Source organism: Balaenoptera physalus (genome assembly GCF_965194825.1).
Source record: "Balaenoptera physalus genome assembly, chromosome: 10".
Classification (NCBI taxonomy): domain Eukaryota; kingdom Metazoa; phylum Chordata; class Mammalia; order Artiodactyla; family Balaenopteridae; genus Balaenoptera; species Balaenoptera physalus.
The window spans coordinates 109,896,548-109,912,201 of NC_138889.1; the positions used below are offsets into that span (position 1 = coordinate 109,896,548).

Genomic DNA, 15,654 nt, shown 5'->3' on the forward strand with positions numbered 1-15,654 from the left:
TTTCGAGAACTCACAGTCACTTTTGCTCAGAGAGCGCGATGTCCCCCACCCTGGGGTCAGCCCTTCCCGCCCGCTGTTGACTCTACCCTGTGGCCCAGGCGGGGCAGGGCCCCGTGAGCAGGGACCCGGGGTGCTGCTCCAGGCACGAGGCTTGGAGGGCAGGAGAGAAGGTGACAAAGCCCTGCTGCTTCTTGTTTTGGACAATAAGGGGGCTCCTGTGGCACTCTGGGCTGTCATGGGATGCTAGAGGTGGCACCTTGCTTCGGGCACTGCCCCCAGACCCCTATTTGCACAGTGGAGGAAACAGGCCCAGAGGGGGGCTGGGTTAGCCTGGGGTGTGCGCCTCTTCGCTGCACCCCGCCCCCTCCACCGGGCCTGCTGGGGACAGATCGGGGGCGGCCAGCAGCCGCTTCTCTGACCGTGGCACAAGGCTGCCCAGCGGTGCACTCAGACGTCTCCTGATGGACGTGGGGAGAGTGGTGGGACTTCTCCGGAGGGACCTGGCCAGCTCCCGGCCACCCTTCCACGGCACACCGTCCCCTGGCCCTCGCCGTCCTGTTCTCAGTGGAACCCTCTTCCTGCCGTACCAGCCCTGGAGGAGGGGTGGACAGCCTCAGTTCTTACGCCGGGGCCCCCGGTTTATCCTGCGGCTCCCCACGGTGGCTCCTCCCCGCCCGCTTCCCTCTGGCGCAGGTGCCTGGGAGCCCCAGTGTTCCCGGGGAGGCCGGCAGTGCCCGCAGCGGGGGTCCCTGCTGGCATGCCGCCCTCGCAGGCCTCAGCCTGGCTTTGCGGGGGTCCCTCTGGGGGTGCTGACAGGCCCCGCCTGCCTCCCTAGGTGGTCTACTACGTCTTTGCCGTCATCGGCATCATCCTGTTCCGAGGCGTCATCGTGGCTCCTGGAAACAGCAGGTGAGGGGGGCTCCTAGGTGCAGAGAGCGCCTCGCCTCGGGGGGCGCTGGAGCCGGGGTGACGGGGCAGGGCGGGGGGTGGAGGGGTGAGGCTCAGCTCCCAGGAGGGGCCTCCTGGCTCCTCTTTCTTCCTTGGCCTCTCCACCGCCCGCCCCTCACCGAAGCCCTCCCTAGAACCTGCCCTGAGGGTGTTTCCCGTGCCGGCTCAGAGCCCCCAGCCGTGCCCCTTTCTGGACCTGCAGGCCAGGCCGCGCGCCGGCAGAGGGGGCGTCCAGGGCCAGGCCTGAACTGTAGGGCCGGGGGCCCCCCCGGGCCGGCCGCTGGCCGTGTGTGTCCACAGCGCTCGGCTTCTCGCTGCCCTCAGTGCCTCTGAGGTCGGGGGCCGTCTCCTCTTTCCCCCACTTTCTCAGGAGCCCAGCTGGGTCCACGCCGAGCAGGGGCCGCGGCGGTGCCAGGGCGCCCGGGTGTGTGTCCTGCCCCCGCCTCACAGCGACCCGGCTTGTGCCCCCCCCAGCCTGGCCCCTGACAACGGCTCCGCACCCTGCGGGAGCTTCGAGCAGCTGGAGTACTGGACCAACAACTTCGACGACTTTGCCGTGAGTCCTGCGCCCCCCGCCCCTCGGGACCTCCGCCCCCGCCTCCCGCGGCCTCCTGGACCCTGCGTCTGCCGCCCCACAGGCTGCCCTGGTCACTCTGTGGGACGTGATGGTCGTGAACAACTGGCAGGTGTTCCTGGACGCCTTCCGGCGCTACGCGGGCCCGTGAGTGACCCGTCCTGGCGGCCCCGACCACGGCTCTGCGCGGGGTGCGCGTCTGGGTCTACACCTCCCGGGGATGGCGGGGTGCGTGGAGGAGCAGGTGGCCGCTGGGGGCCGTGACGGCGGGGCTCGTGGGGTGAAGGGGCTCAGCCTGGAGCTTGTGGAGCTCAGACGGGCCCCCGCTCTCGCCGGCCGAGCGCCCCTAAAGGCCAGGCTGGGCCAGCTCGAGGGCGGGAACGGCGACGTCGCGGGAGCAGCCGTGCTCGGCTCACGGGCGGCCCCGGCGGCCTCCTCGTTCTCCGCAGGTGGTCCAAGATCTATTTTGTGCTATGGTGGCTGGTGTCGTCCGTCATCTGGGTCAACCTGTTCCTGGCTCTGATTCTGGAGGTATCGGCGACCCTGCCCGGGCTCTTCTCTTTTGGAGTTGCTAACTTGCTGATGGGGGCCCACCTGGAGCTTGGTCCAAAGAGGCCGTGCTGGGTTCGGGCAGCCCTGGTGGGTTCGGGCTCCGTCTTCCCTTAGGGCTGCTCGCCCTGGCTGCTGGGGGCCTCTTGGAATGCTCCTGACCTTTGACCTGTGGGAGGGGGCGGGCCGGAGGAGGGCTCTCAGGCATCTGCTCCCGTAGGAGCTGGTGGCCTTGGGTCCCGATGTCCAGGGTGGGCTTCTCAGCCAGGCCGACACTGGGGTTGGGGTAGGGGGACAAGGCTGGTTCCACGCAGGGCCCACGCCTACTGGCCACCCGTCCCTCCCTCCCTCTTGCCAGAACTTCCTTCACAAGTGGGACCGCCGCTGTCACCTGCAGTCCCTCACAGGGGACCTAGAGGCCACCTCTGAGGTGACCGTGGAGCTCTTGTTCAGGTGCGTGGAGGGGGGAGGCGGTGGGCGGGCGGTTGGTCCCCACGAGCCCGGGGTCTGCCTCCGCTCCTGTGCGGGGCCGGGATTCTGTCCTCTCCAGTGAGCATGTTTAGGGAAGCGCCCTCAGGTTCCGGTGGTCTCCAGGTGATCCTGTTGGTGGGTGTAGCCAGGTGGCCCGAGGAAGCCTCGCCCTTCTCTTCTCCATGGTAACCTGGAGAGTGTCCCTCTGCTGGTTCAGGGAAGTGGCAGTCGCCCCAGAGTCAGCCCCGGGTGGTCAGACTGCCGTCTCTGAGCGTTTGCTGTGTTGTTACAGCCACGCAGAGAGCCGTCCTCCCGGGCTTTGAGGGACGCCACGTACGCATCCCAGAGACGGACCCGAGTCCCTGGGGGGTGGTTCCGAGGGGCCCCTCGTCCCGAGCGCTGACGGGGCTTCTGCGTCGGCTGTGCTCGCCTGCTCCTCTGGAGGCGCCCAGGGCTCCCCGTCCATGCTGTCCCCGATCCCGCAGGGATGCCCTGGAGGAACCCACGGAGGAGGAGCTGATAGAGAAGCTGAGCCACCACCCGCACCTGCAGCTGTGCAGGTGACGTCCAGGCGCCTTCCGGGCTGGGGCGGCGGCAGGTGATGCAGCCTCTGGAGGGGCGCCGGTCGGGGGAGGAGGCGGCTGCGGCCCAGTGGAGAGGCTTTTCCCTTGGGCAGAACCACCGTGTGCACCGAGGCTGGGACAGACGCAGGCCCTGCTTTGCAGCCGAGCTGGGCCGCCTCCGCAGCCCCTCGGGTGCTGGCCACACCACTTTCTTTCATAAGCTGCTTCCCTGAGACTTATTTTTCTAAATATGGAAAGAGGGCGACTCCACAGGGACCTTTGAGACAGTGTGGAAGGGAGAGGCAGCGGTCCTCCCCCTGTGCCCTGTGATTTCCGTGGTGCCTTCACTGCTGGTGGCCTTCAGGGACCAGAGGCCCGCGTGAGGCCCGCACAGGCCAACCGGCAGCTTTCCAGGGCATTAAGCTTGGGATCCTGGTTTTACATGATAAGAATCTGGACTTTTTATTATTGTATGGCTCGTGTGAGTGTGATTGGGTGCGTTTCTTTATGGGTGAGAATGCCAGTCATCTCCATCAATAAGTCTTGCACAGAATGAGGTTGTCATCCTTATTCCGACACGACTGTGCTTCTCTGGAACGGGGCCACCAGGTCTCAGCCTGTCAGAAGCCAGTGCTGTGGTTGGACCAGCCCTTGTGGCTCGTACTGTGTTAGCAAGATGCCTTTCAGCAACCACCGTCAGGAAACTTTGAAAAAATAAAGGTTTATTACTTACAAGACCTGGAAATTACATAGTACACCTGGGGCCACACAGTGAGGTCTCGGGTAGAGAGAGAGAGAGTGTGGGCCTGGGGTCATGCTTTTGTTGGGATCGAGGGTTTCAGGGGCTCACTCTTTATTGGTGAATTCGAAACATAAGAGCAGGAATTTAAAGCCAAGGAAGAAAAAAAAAAGTGGTCCAAATGGTCAGTTATCAAAATCAACCAAGATTTCTAAAATAAAGGCGCCTCAGTGGAGGAAGGTGGCCTGGCTCTTTATCTCATCGAGCGGCTGCCAATGTGTTTATTTGAGATAGCTGTGTTTGAAGTGGACGCCTCTGCAATCAAATCTTAAGACAGGCACTTGCATTACAGAAAAGAAGAAAACAACTGTCGGGGCTTAACACTCCCCCGGGTATGGTTGTGTAGGTTGTGCACTGCACAAGGGTACCTGGCTGCAAGGGTGTGTCCTGGCATTGACTGTCTACCCCAGGAGGGGGACACCTTTTTCTAATTTGCATAAAGACATGTAGAAGTCAGCGGTGGCCCTACTTTGTGTGTCCTCAGGGTGTGTGACAGAGGGAGCTGGGGTGGGGAGGAGGGGAAAGTGAGCAGTGCATGGCAGGCCACGTTGCCAGTTGGTCTGCCATCGATCCAGGTTGATAAATGGGTTTCTCATTTCAAGGGCCAGTTCGAGGGGTTGGTGGTAGCTCCTGGTGGTTCTGTTGAGAAGGATTGGAATCTTCATGGGAAGGGGTGCTGGGATCTATTAGTGATGTCTGCTGTGGGCACCGAAGGGGAAATCAGGGTACAGATGCTGACTCCGCTGCAGGAAGTGATGTCAATCTTCCCCAGCTTGTCTGGGAAATGGGATGAGAGGAAAGCTTAACTAAAAAACGGCACTTCTAAAATGTCACGAAATCCAACTGCTTGAGGTTTTCTAACTGCTGGTAACGTTTTGTGTATCCAAGCACATTGCGGTTTCTGATCCCGGAGTTTTTCTGAAATTGTGGGCATTCACCCAATATTCCTCAGGTTTTGGGGACCTTTGGAGGTAGACAGGACTCTCCCAGACCTGCCCCCTGTGCAGGCTGCCTTCCTGGAAGGCTGGTTTTGGGTGGGGAGGCCCTCATGGAGCATGGTTTAGAAGTCGATACCCAGCTTGCCTCAGCGAGGCCCTGCTCTTTTGGGGACAAGGGTGAGGCCTGTCTGGTCAGCTGCTGTGCCTTCTGGCTGTATTTCCACCCCCCATCCAGGTCTGAGCGCCATCTAGTGGTGGATTCCGGTTCAGTTGACCTGACTCGGTGTAAGCTGGACCCCGTGATCCCCAGGGGATAGCTCCTTGCTTTTCCCAGGCCCCCTGGAGGCCTGCTTCCTCTGTGACCCGCCTGTGATCCGAGGCTGGGAGCCCGGCCTCACTGCAAGCTTGTCCACCCAGAGCGAGCCTGGTTCTCGTGGGCGATGTGCCCTCTGCCCTGCCCTTGTGCCGGTCCCAGCTGAGGGTCCACCTCAGAGGGTCCACGTTCCATGTCTTGTGTGCAAAGAGGCCCCCTCTGATTATGCTGTCCTGCGGCAGATAATTCCGGACAGCCCACGCTGGGCTCTGGGAGACGCGGGCTCTGCCCTCGGGGGGTGGGGGGCACGAGTGAAGCCGGGGCTGGTGCCTGCTGTGCCGGTGCCTTCTGAACACAAGCTGGGGGCATCCGTCCCTGCGTCAGTTCCCTGTGTCAAGTGATGCCAGCCTCTGAGCCTTTGTCTGAATGAGAACTAGGGCCGAATTCAAGGCTGCGCTGGGGCTTGGCTGCTCGTTAAGGGGGGCAGGGCTGGTGGGGGTCACCCGGTTTGCAGTGCTCCCGGTGTCCTCTGTCCCCAGCCAGGCGCTCCGTGGAGCTCAGGAGGATATCATGGCCGCACCAAAGATGCGTTTGACAAAGAACATGTGCTCGCATTTCTCACTACACCCTTGCGGCCCTGGTGAGGTCTCCTGTTGTTCCCTGTGCTGCAGCGGCCCTGGTCATTCCCCAGCGCTCTGGCTGAGTGTCAGGTGCAGGGGGGCTCAGCCCTGTAGGACCCTGGGATTGCCCAGCACAGTGGCAGGAGTCGAGGACACCGGGAGCTGCTGTGTCTGCCCTGATGAAGACAGAAGGAAGCGGGCTGGGAGGTGGCTGTGGCTGGAGAAGCCCTGGGGCCTGGGTTAGGGTGTGAGGCAGGGCCTGTGTCTCCAGGGACCGGGGAGCCCTGGGCTGGGTGTTGGCAGGAAGTAGGTTGGAGACAGCCGGCCTGGTGGGGGGGCAGGCCCGGGGGGAGGGGGAAGGGGTTGGCACCCACCTGGGAGCATGGCTGGAGCGGGAGGGCAGGGCTGTGGGGCAGCACAGGGGCACTGGTGGGGCAGGGTGGTGTGGGTGCCCGTGGCCTGGACCTTGGGCCCGGGGCTGCCCACACCAGAGAGAAGCAGTTAAGATCCCGCATGCTGCAACTAAAGAAACCACGTGCCGCAACTAAGACCTGATGCAGCCAAATAAATAAAAGAAAAAGAAAAGATGCCATAAGGTAGGCAAGGCACAACCTGGGAGAAGATATTTGTAACGGATATAACTGATGAAGGACTTGTATCTAGACCACGTATAGAGCGCCTACAAATTAGCAAGGAAAAGACAAACAAACCAATGAAAAAAAATGGGCTTGAACTGGCTTTTCACAGAAAAGCAAACTCCCGAGTCCAGCAAGTATGTGAAAAGATGCTCGATCTCACCAGTAATTAGTGACACGCAGAGTAAAACCACATGGCAATAATTTCACTGTCACTACAAGGTCAGAATTGAAGTCTAACCAAGTGAATGATTAGAACTTTTATATATACTTGGAGGAAATTTAAATGGACTCAGTCTCTCTGGAAAACAATTTGGCTTTATTTATTGTAGTTGAATATGACATACCTTATTCTCCTGCAAGGTACACACTCAAGAGAAGCCCCTGCCCATGTGTGCCAGGTGGTAAAATGTCCAAAAGAGCAAAGTGAGCCCTGCAGAGAGATGGACACAACCTAGATGTCCCCAACAGAATGCACATACGCTGAGGTTTATTCATGCAGTGGAATATTAGGCAGCAGTGAACATAGACGATCTCCAACCACAAACAACTACGTGACCAAGTCTTAGAAACACAATGTCGAGTGAACAAAGCAAGTTCCAGAAGACTCCGTGTGGCACCATATTATTTATAAAATTCAAAACCACAGTTAAACCCTATAGTGTGAGCATGTACACATTGGCAGTAGGATTACTTAAAAGTGAAACACAGGGGCAGCCTGTAATCCAGCAGAGGGGTCAGTGCTGGGGAGACGGGGGCAGAGTGAGAAGGACCATCTGGGTGATATGGGTGTGTAATTAAACTTTATAATGGACACACATTTACATACAGTAAGTCCCCTACTAACGAACCTTCAAGTTGCGAACTTTCAAAGATGCGAATGTGTGTTCGCATGTCCAATCACATAAGTTAGTTCACGTGTCTGGCGTACATTGTCACGCGCGTGCATCCTCTACAAGTGGCTGTGCTTTTGTGTACTTTATAATAGAGTACAGTAGTACAGTATTTTTATTTCAAGCCCAGGATGTCCAGAAGCAAGTGTAAAAGCAGCGGTATATAGCCGACTGTGTTAGTTGGGTACCTAGGCTAACTTCGTTGGACTTAACAAATTGGACTTACGAACGTGCTCTTGTAATGGAACTCGTTCGTATGTAGGGGACTTACTGTATATTCTTTTGTACATACCAAAATGTAATATATTAAAATATAATAACGGAAGAGCACAAAAGGAGGGGAGTTGAAGACACAGGGTATGGGCAGCTCCCCCTGGGAATTTTGTTGCCAAGGGGAGCAGAGACATGGGAGCGATGGTTGGAAGGCAGGGGGGTCAAGACAACGTCGGTTATTTACGTGGGAGAAATTGTGTGGACTCTGGGGAAGATCCAGGGACGCAGGGGTGAGAAGGGGAGTGGCTGTAGCCTTGGCTTTGAGTGGGGGACAGGCGTGGCCCCCTGGACGAGGGCGGTGGGCAGCAGCGGGGGCATGGGGCGGGCTGGGGGGCTCTGTGCGCCCTAGAGGCGGCCAGCAGCATCTGTGTGTGGGGTTTCTGCCAGCCCCGCAGGCCCAGGTTCCTCGTGGGAGCAACAGTGGCCACCGAGGTCCTTTCCCGGGCCCCCTCCTATGCGCCGCCCCCCAGCCCTGGCAGCCGGGCGGGGTCCAGGCCCGGGGCCCGATCTGCCGGTGGGACCTCGGAGCGGAGTCCCAGCAAGCGGGTGTGGGTCTTTCATGTGGTCTCCTCCGAATCTTGTCTTTCACCAAAACAGCCAGGGTTTGGTTTCCTGCCTTGCTGATAATTGGTGGTTCTTATTAAAACATGAGAACAATTCCTTGCTTAAAACAAACAAGTGGAAGGCAGGCACGCTGCACCACTCTTAAAAACCAAAGAAGGGGGCGTGGGGCTCACAACGGCCCTCACATCAAAGTGGCCAGCAGATGCTGCGTCCCCCCGGCCCTCTGATCACGTTCGGCCGAGCTATTCTCCTGGGAAGCACAATCGGAGCCGCACCAGGGCGGCTGGCCCACACCTGCGGGACCCGGGCGGCCCGGCTGCTGCCCTGGGCCCAACAGCAGTTGGCTAATCCGTGCCTGGGCCCTGCAACACCTGTCGCCAGGTGAGCCAGACCTGCCTGGCCTTTGCTTTTTCATCGCAGCTTAACGGGCAGGAAGATGTGTGGGGATACGGGAGCTGCCGACACCAGAATCCACGGCCAAGGCCATTCTACAGCCGCACCCGTTGCTGAAGCCTGGTGCCGGCTGAGGGCTGAGCGTCGGGCAGGAGTCTCTGCCATTGGCTCTGACCTGCGGGAGCCTCGGGATCCCCTGGAGGAGGGCTTGTTAACACCAGTCCTGGGCCCCAACCACACAGCATCGGGGGGCCTGGGAACCTGCATTCCTAATAGTTCCCAGGTGATGCAGCTGCCGGTCCGGAGACCACAGGTAGAGCACTTCCCACCCCTTCCCTTGTTTGCTTTCTTTTAGCAAGTATGTAACGAGCACACACAGCTGCTGGTGGTAAACTTTTAAAAAGCAACGTTTTGGGAGGGAGCTATTACAGAAAGGACCCCTTTCTGGGTGGTCAGAATTGCCCAAACTGTCCGCTCTGGGCAGAGGATTCAGGGAAAGATGTCAGCTCAACAGGACGCACGTCTTGGTCAGCAGGGTCCAGGCAGACGGTGCCGCCCATCCTTGGCCCAGGGTCTGTGCCCTAACTGCGTGACTGGCCGTGGAGAGCCGACTGGACGCTGAGGGCCCCGCCCAGTCTCGGGTGGGCTGGGTGGAGTGGGCTGGGACAGCGCCAAGGGCCCCCGGGCTAGAAGTGGGGAGAGATGGGGGTCCAGCCACCCGCTCCCAGGTCCACAGTCCTGTGTTCTCACGCTGCCCCCCCTGGACTCCCCCTGCCCACAGTGGGGTGTTTCCACTCCCTCCTCTGTCCCCAGGGCCTGCGGTGCTTAGCGTGTAGCTGGCATGCAGCCAATATCTGTGCGTGAAAGAATCCGCAGCTATTCACACCATCTAATGCCGGAGAGGACACAAGGAGTCCTGCGTCAAACACTAGCATTTGCTCTACAAATACATCCTGGGGGCCACTGTGTACCAGAAGACACACCGAGCAGCAGGAAACCTGGGCAGCCACACTCAAGCCGGCAGCCAACAAGAGAAGTGGGAGAGGGAAGTGAAAGGGGGTGAAAACAGAAGAGGTGGGGCCAGGAGGAAGGGAGGGGACTGCAAACACACCTGAGGACCTGCTGCTGCTGCAGGCCAGCTCCGAGCTTCCTGGCAGCCTCTGGGAAAAGGGAAACAAGCCCCTACCCACTGCAGCCTCCCCAGCCTTGGTTTTGTCATCGCGTGTTTCAGGGCTCACTATGGGGGCCCCACGAGGTAAGGATGTGAAAACACCTCCTTTCAAATCTGACACAGAAGGTATCAGCATTTTATTTCCCTTAAGGGAACCCTCAGGAGAATAATAGTTACAGTGACAATTAGTCACAATAAAAACCACGGTTTGAGTGCTTGCTCTCTGCGGATGCTTTTCTGAGCACTTTACACTGGCTTGTTTAATCCTGAGAAGTCCCCAGCTGTGGCACCCCTGACAGGTGGGGAAACTGAGGCAACAGAGTGGTTGGGGAACTTGCTCATGGCCACACAGCTGGTGATGGCGTTGCCTCCTCTCCTGGCCCAGGCTTGTCTCTGTTTCCATCCCCCTGTGCATCAGTGGGAGAATTCACAGAGCAAGTGCTGGAGCGTCAGGTGTAACTTGCAGGACTGGCAGAGTCCCTGAGGCCCTGGTGGGCTCCGTGTGTCACCACAGGAGGTGGGAGGTGACACGCATGATGAGGTGACCTTCAGGGCGCAGGCTGGGCTCCTTGTGACTTTCTTCCGTCTTAGCCACTATCCAAAGTAGCCCAGGGCACCCGGAATCTAGGCCTGGGTCTGCACCCTGCCTTCTGCACGCCGGGACACGTGGCTGGCCTTCCTGGGCACTGGTTCCCTCACTGGAAAAGGAGATGGGTAGGCGGCTGCAGAAATGACATCTAGGAAGCCCTTGTGCTGGCTCAGGTGCAGTATTTGCACTTCAGACACGTGCAAATAGCACTTCTGAGCTCTTTGTAGGTGGGGTTCATTGTCCCCGTCTTGCAAGTGGGGAAACTGAGGCACAAGGGATTCAGGGACCCAAGCCCACAGGTGGCAAGGCAGAGTATGAGCCCAGGGCTGTCTCGGAGGCCACGTGCTCTCAGCCTGCTGTCCTCACGGCTGTGGCCATGAATTTCCCATGTGTCGGCTCCTGGGTTTCCAGCCCTTGGCTCGGCCACAATGACTGTGGGTCTTAGTGGACCACTGGCTTCTCTGTGCTCATGTCCTCAGCTGTCAACGGGCCACTCGGCGAGCACCTGGTCACCCTGAGCTTGGCAGTGGCTGGGCAGGGAGGGGCCCTGGGTGGGCGCCACCTGGAAGGGCTGGACCTTCCGTTGGGGATCCCCCTCCCCTCCCCCCGCCCAGTGCCGGGTACCTGGTGATACCTAGCGTATCACCTGTACTTGAATGTTCAGGAACATCCTCAGAGGCCCCGTCAGCCCCACCTCCTCCACCTGGGGACAGAGTCCAGGCCCCCGGGCTGGGTCACTGAGGCCAGTGGGCTCCCTCTGTCTGGGAGTTTCACCCGCCCCACCTGTGAGCTTTCACGAGCTCCCTTTCTCACTTAGGAGAAAGGCAGGGTCCAGCCCTGGACACAGACGGGGTTGTGAGGCACACCCAGGGCACACGGTCAATTTAGCCTCTCCAAAATTTCACAGGTCCTGAACGTAAAACAAAAAGAAATAGGACTTCTCTGGCGGTCCAGTGGTTCAGACTCCGTGCTTCCACTGCAGGGGGCACGGGTTTGATCCCTGGTCGGGGAAGATCCCACATGCCGCGTGGTACGGCCAAAAGAAAAGAAAAAAAAAAAGAAAAAGAAAAAGAAAAAACCAAGCAACCAACAACCAAACAGAAAAAAACCAAAAAGAAAGTAAAACTCTGGCTCTGATAGTCAGTTTCCGAAGTCCATACAGGTGCCCCACCATTCAAGGGAGGGAGGCACGAAGGACCTTGTGTCCAAGGACGTGGACGAGCACAGGCTCGCGTGCCCTCCTTTCTCCTGCCCCACAGCAGCACCTGGAGAAGTGCACAGCAGAGGGAGGGGGAGGGAGGGGGAGGGAGGGGGAGGGAGGGGGCTGGGGTGCTCCCCGCCCCACCGGACGCCCCGCGGGCCATGGCCGCAGCTCCGGCATGTGGTCACTGCTTTCTCCCTCCCGGCTCTTCCTTCCTGATTTGCGGACGGAGGCCCCGCCCCGCAGTGGGCTCAGGGGAGAGGAGGCGCCGGGTGAAGGGCACGGTTTCCCGGGTGGATGAAGGTGGCACAAGTTCAGAGCTGACTCCTTGGGGCTCTGCTGGGTCCCTCCTACCCGTCCAGTGCCTCTTGTGACAGGTGCCATGCCTGTCCCCGGGGATGACACTCGCCGCTGGAGACCCTTGTCCTCCCAGGGGTCCCTTTGGACAGGTCTTCAAACGGCTCCATCCAGCATCCTCTCCCTTTCCCGCATCACCCACACCTGGCCCCAGGAAGCCTCAGGTGGTCCTGGCCCCACTGACTGGAGTCTGGGGGTGCTGCCGTGCTGCTTTGGCCTTGGTGCATGGTCCCCATTTGTGGGGTACAGCCCTCCAGGGGACCCTGAGCCCAGTACAGTGTGGTGTTGTCAGATGTGGGGAAGGGGTGCAGCACAGCGGTGCAAATCCTACCTACTCCCTCTCTGGGCGCTTTCTAGTCTCAAGTGGACAAGGGGGCTTAAGAATCGGGAAGCTGGTTTTTATCCCTCTCCTTTGTCGATACTTTTTACGTCCAAACGGCTCCGACCTTGGGATGTCACGCCTCTCGGGCGCAGGTGGAAACATCATCTGTAGCATCCCCCGCTGGTGTGTCTGCACAGACGCAAACCCAGAAATTCTCGGGCCGGTGGGTCTTTCCTCTGGATGGCGGGAACGTGAGAGATGTTTAAAGAAAGGACTGAATGCCCACCCTTCCCTCCATACTATGTCCTGATTGTGGAAAAAGTAGGTGCAAACTGCTTTAAAATGAACTAGAAAGTTCTAGATTGGACAGAGGGTTAAAGCCTATAGCCCTCGTGATGCCAGTGACCCTTGGGCACCTGCCAAAAACATAACCTAAAAAACACGGGGTGCAAGGAAATGATATTGAAAAGTTGTCAACAAAACAGCAACAGACCCTCATGTGTGACGGAGCAGCCCCACAGCCTGTTTTGAGACATGGGCGACAGTGGCCACAGTGAGAAATGTGCCTGTGATTTCTGCTGATGACGGGCCAGTGGTCCTACTGTCACCCTGGCTTGTGGCCTGTGTTCATATAGAAGGGAATGACGCAATGGGGTTTGATTTTTTTTAAAAAAATAAATTTATTTATTGTCTTTGTTGCTGCACGTGGGCTTTCTCTAGTTGTGGCAAGCGGGGGCTACTCTTCGTTGCGGTGCCCGGGCTTCTCATTGCGGTGGCTTCTCTTGTTGTGGAGCACGGGCTCTAGGCGCGCGGGCTTCAGTAGCTGTGGCATGTGGGCTCAGTAGTTGTGGCTCGTGGGCTCTAGAGCACAGGCTCGGTAGTTGTGGCGTATGGGCTTAGTTGCTCCACGGCATGTGGGATCTTCCCAGACCAGGGATCGAACCCGTGTCCCCTGCATTGGCAGGCGGATTCTTAACCACTGCACCACCAGGGAAGCCCTCAGAGTTTGATTTTTCCCATGCACGCTCACAGGCCGGAACCGTGGCAGGATTCTTCCCCGTGGTCGCTGAATTAGCATGGTGAAAGTAGCTCAGTTCTGATGTTGGCCGTGGCTGGGGGGGCTGGCCCAGCCCCCTCTGCCAGGAGGCCTCTGTGGTCCCCCCGCAGGAATGAACCCCCTCCCCAGTTCCTACTGCCCTTTCTCTCTGTTCCACCACTGACCACACCCCTGAGTCACAGGTGGGTGTGGGCCTGGGAACGAGATGTCTCATGCCTCCTCAATCCCAATAAATAAAATGAGTCCCAGTAAACGTGGCACCCAGTGCAACCCCAAGCAGGACTCTTGTGCGTATGGGTTAGTGAGTCAGGAAGGGATGTTTTCTGGTATGATTTAGGTGGTCCCCAAGCTTGAGCATGTCTCAGGATGCCTGGAGGGCTTACGGAACACAGCTTGCTGGGCTCCACCCTGGAGTTTCTGATTCAGCAGGCCTGGGGAGATCGGCCTGGGAATTTGCATTTCTAACCAGTTCCTAGGGGATGCTCTTGCTGCTGGCTGGGGGCAGGACTCTGGGAGCCGCTGGGGTGTTCCCTTCCCTGGCACCACCGTAGGGAAATCAGTGGCGACCCCTCCCAAAATATATGTCCAAGTCCTTACCCCTGGTACCTGTGAATGTGCGCTTACATGGAAATAGTCTCTGCAGATGTGATATGTGTTAAGGATCTTGAGACGAAGTCACCCTGGATTGAAGGTGGACCCTGAACAGGGTGAGGTGTCTGTACAGGAAGAGGAGAGGACGCAGAGACACACAGAGGAGAGGCCACGTGGCCACGTGGCCACAGAAGCAAGGCTGGAGGGATGTGGCCACAAGCACAGGGTGCCTGGAGCCCCTGGAAGAAGGACCCTCCCCTAGAGTCTTTGGGAAGAGTGCCCAAAGCGCCGTTCGTGATCCCTCGTCACGGCCACCCCAGGGCACTCGCGCAGCCCCTGACAATGTGTGAAGCGGCTGCAGCTTTTCTTTTTTGCTAAGCTTGTTGAGACCTCAGATCACAAGCTCCAGGTGGCCCAGACCCGTCCAGTGGGGCCAGTGCTCAAGGGAAAAAAAAGCAAAACAGATGATACTCTGTCCTGTTTCCCGCTGTTCTTAGTGAGGTGACCCAAAGCAACTTCTGGGACACACCTAGGCCCAAGCAGCCTGGGTCTGGGGACCTCCTAAGTGGTGGCCCCAAGGGTGAGCCTGGGTGAGCCGGGAAGAGGACGCACGTGGTGACTTTCGGGGTCCAGGTACCACGGGAACAATCCAAACAGCCTGCCCTGGGCCCTAAGGCATGGGTCCACGTGTCAGGCCTGCGGCTGCGCGGTGGAGGTGGGCGTTCCAGCCACCCGTGGGCTACCAGCCGTCCTCGTGTGGCCCCGTAAGCCACAGGGGGTCTAGGGGACCTCCCAGGAGGCCCACTGACTGAGTGGGAGATTGGCTGAGCCACAGTAGAGCACAGGTGACCATATGGCTTGGAGGTCACACAGGCCAGGGCTTGACCCCAGCCCAGTAGGACCCTGCTCTGTGACGGGCCCCTTCTCTCCTCTGGCCTTAGTTGCCCGGTGTGCGAGATAGGACGGAAGGGCTGCCTGTGAGCCTGGAGCGGGCACCTTGTCAACCCACCAGACACTCAGGTGACAGCAAATGCAGGTTCTTCCTGCTGCCCCTGCTGGCAGTGGGCTGGGGGGGTCCCACAGGTGATTTGCATACAGGTGGGGGCTGGAGACAGAGGCCCTGGGCATCCAGAGGCAGGGCCCTGTAGAGGGCCAGGTAGGACACGCCCGGAGACGCTCCCTGGCATGTACGCAGTACCAGAACTGGCCAGCAGAGGGCAGCAGAGCTCCAGCGACGGGGGTCCCCGGAGGCCTGGCCTAGACCACCCCCATTCCCACCCCAACTCCAACGCCGTCCCGCTCAGCCCGGGGCCAGGTGCCCCAGTCTGGAACTTTCCCCCCTTCCTTCTCTGCAAAGGGTCTCCTCCTCCTGCAGCCTTCCTGGCTCCCAGGCCCATGCTGGGAACGTCCTCTGGTAGGCACTACCTCCTTTAGGGCTTACTTGTCACTGCTTTAGGTGGTCTGAGGGACGCCAGGGGACCGGAGTGGTGGCAGTGATGTGTCGGGGCCGACAGTAAACACCTGCTGAACTGCAGGCTATGCGACGGAGGGCAACCTGGCCTGAAAGTGGGGGGACGGCGTGACCACACTCGGCGGGCTGCGCCGTCTGGCGGGCAGGGTGGTGGCCCAGCCCTCTCTGGCCGCAGGAACCCCTCTGGGTGGGTCTGGAGTGACCCCGGCGCCGGGCCCGCCTGCCGGCCGCTGCAGTGGCACCGTGGAGCCCCGTCTCCCCCACAGGGGCACCGGAGGTGTCCGCCTCAGCTGCCTGCAGGGAGAGTCTGGGTGCTGGGGGTGGGCAGTGAGGGCCCCTCCGTCGTGGTTGGAAAGACCTCG

At 59.4% G+C, this 15,654-nt stretch overlaps 1 protein-coding gene across 6 annotated transcripts in view; it reads left to right on the forward strand.

Annotated features, from left to right (window-relative positions):
* TPCN2 (two pore segment channel 2) overlaps positions 1–3,840 on the forward strand; it is a 33,987-nt gene extending 30,147 nt beyond the window's left edge. For 3 of the 6 annotated variants that reach the window (XM_082477647.1, XM_082477648.1, XM_082477649.1), the window contains 6 exons: positions 836–909; positions 1,423–1,504; positions 1,587–1,669; positions 1,972–2,053; positions 2,430–2,524; positions 3,028–3,840. In XM_082477647.1, coding sequence (XP_082333773.1) covers positions 836–909; positions 1,423–1,504; positions 1,587–1,669; positions 1,972–2,053; positions 2,430–2,524; positions 3,028–3,106 — 495 coding nt within the window. In that variant the 3' untranslated portion in view covers positions 3,107–3,840. Of the gene's footprint in view, positions 1–835; positions 910–1,422; positions 1,505–1,586; positions 1,714–1,971; positions 2,054–2,429; positions 2,525–3,027 lie in introns of those variants that run through there. The other 3 variants (XR_014268102.1, XR_014268103.1, XR_014268104.1) reach the window with 2 other exon arrangements.
* The last annotated feature ends 11,814 nt before the right edge of the window (positions 3,841–15,654 follow it).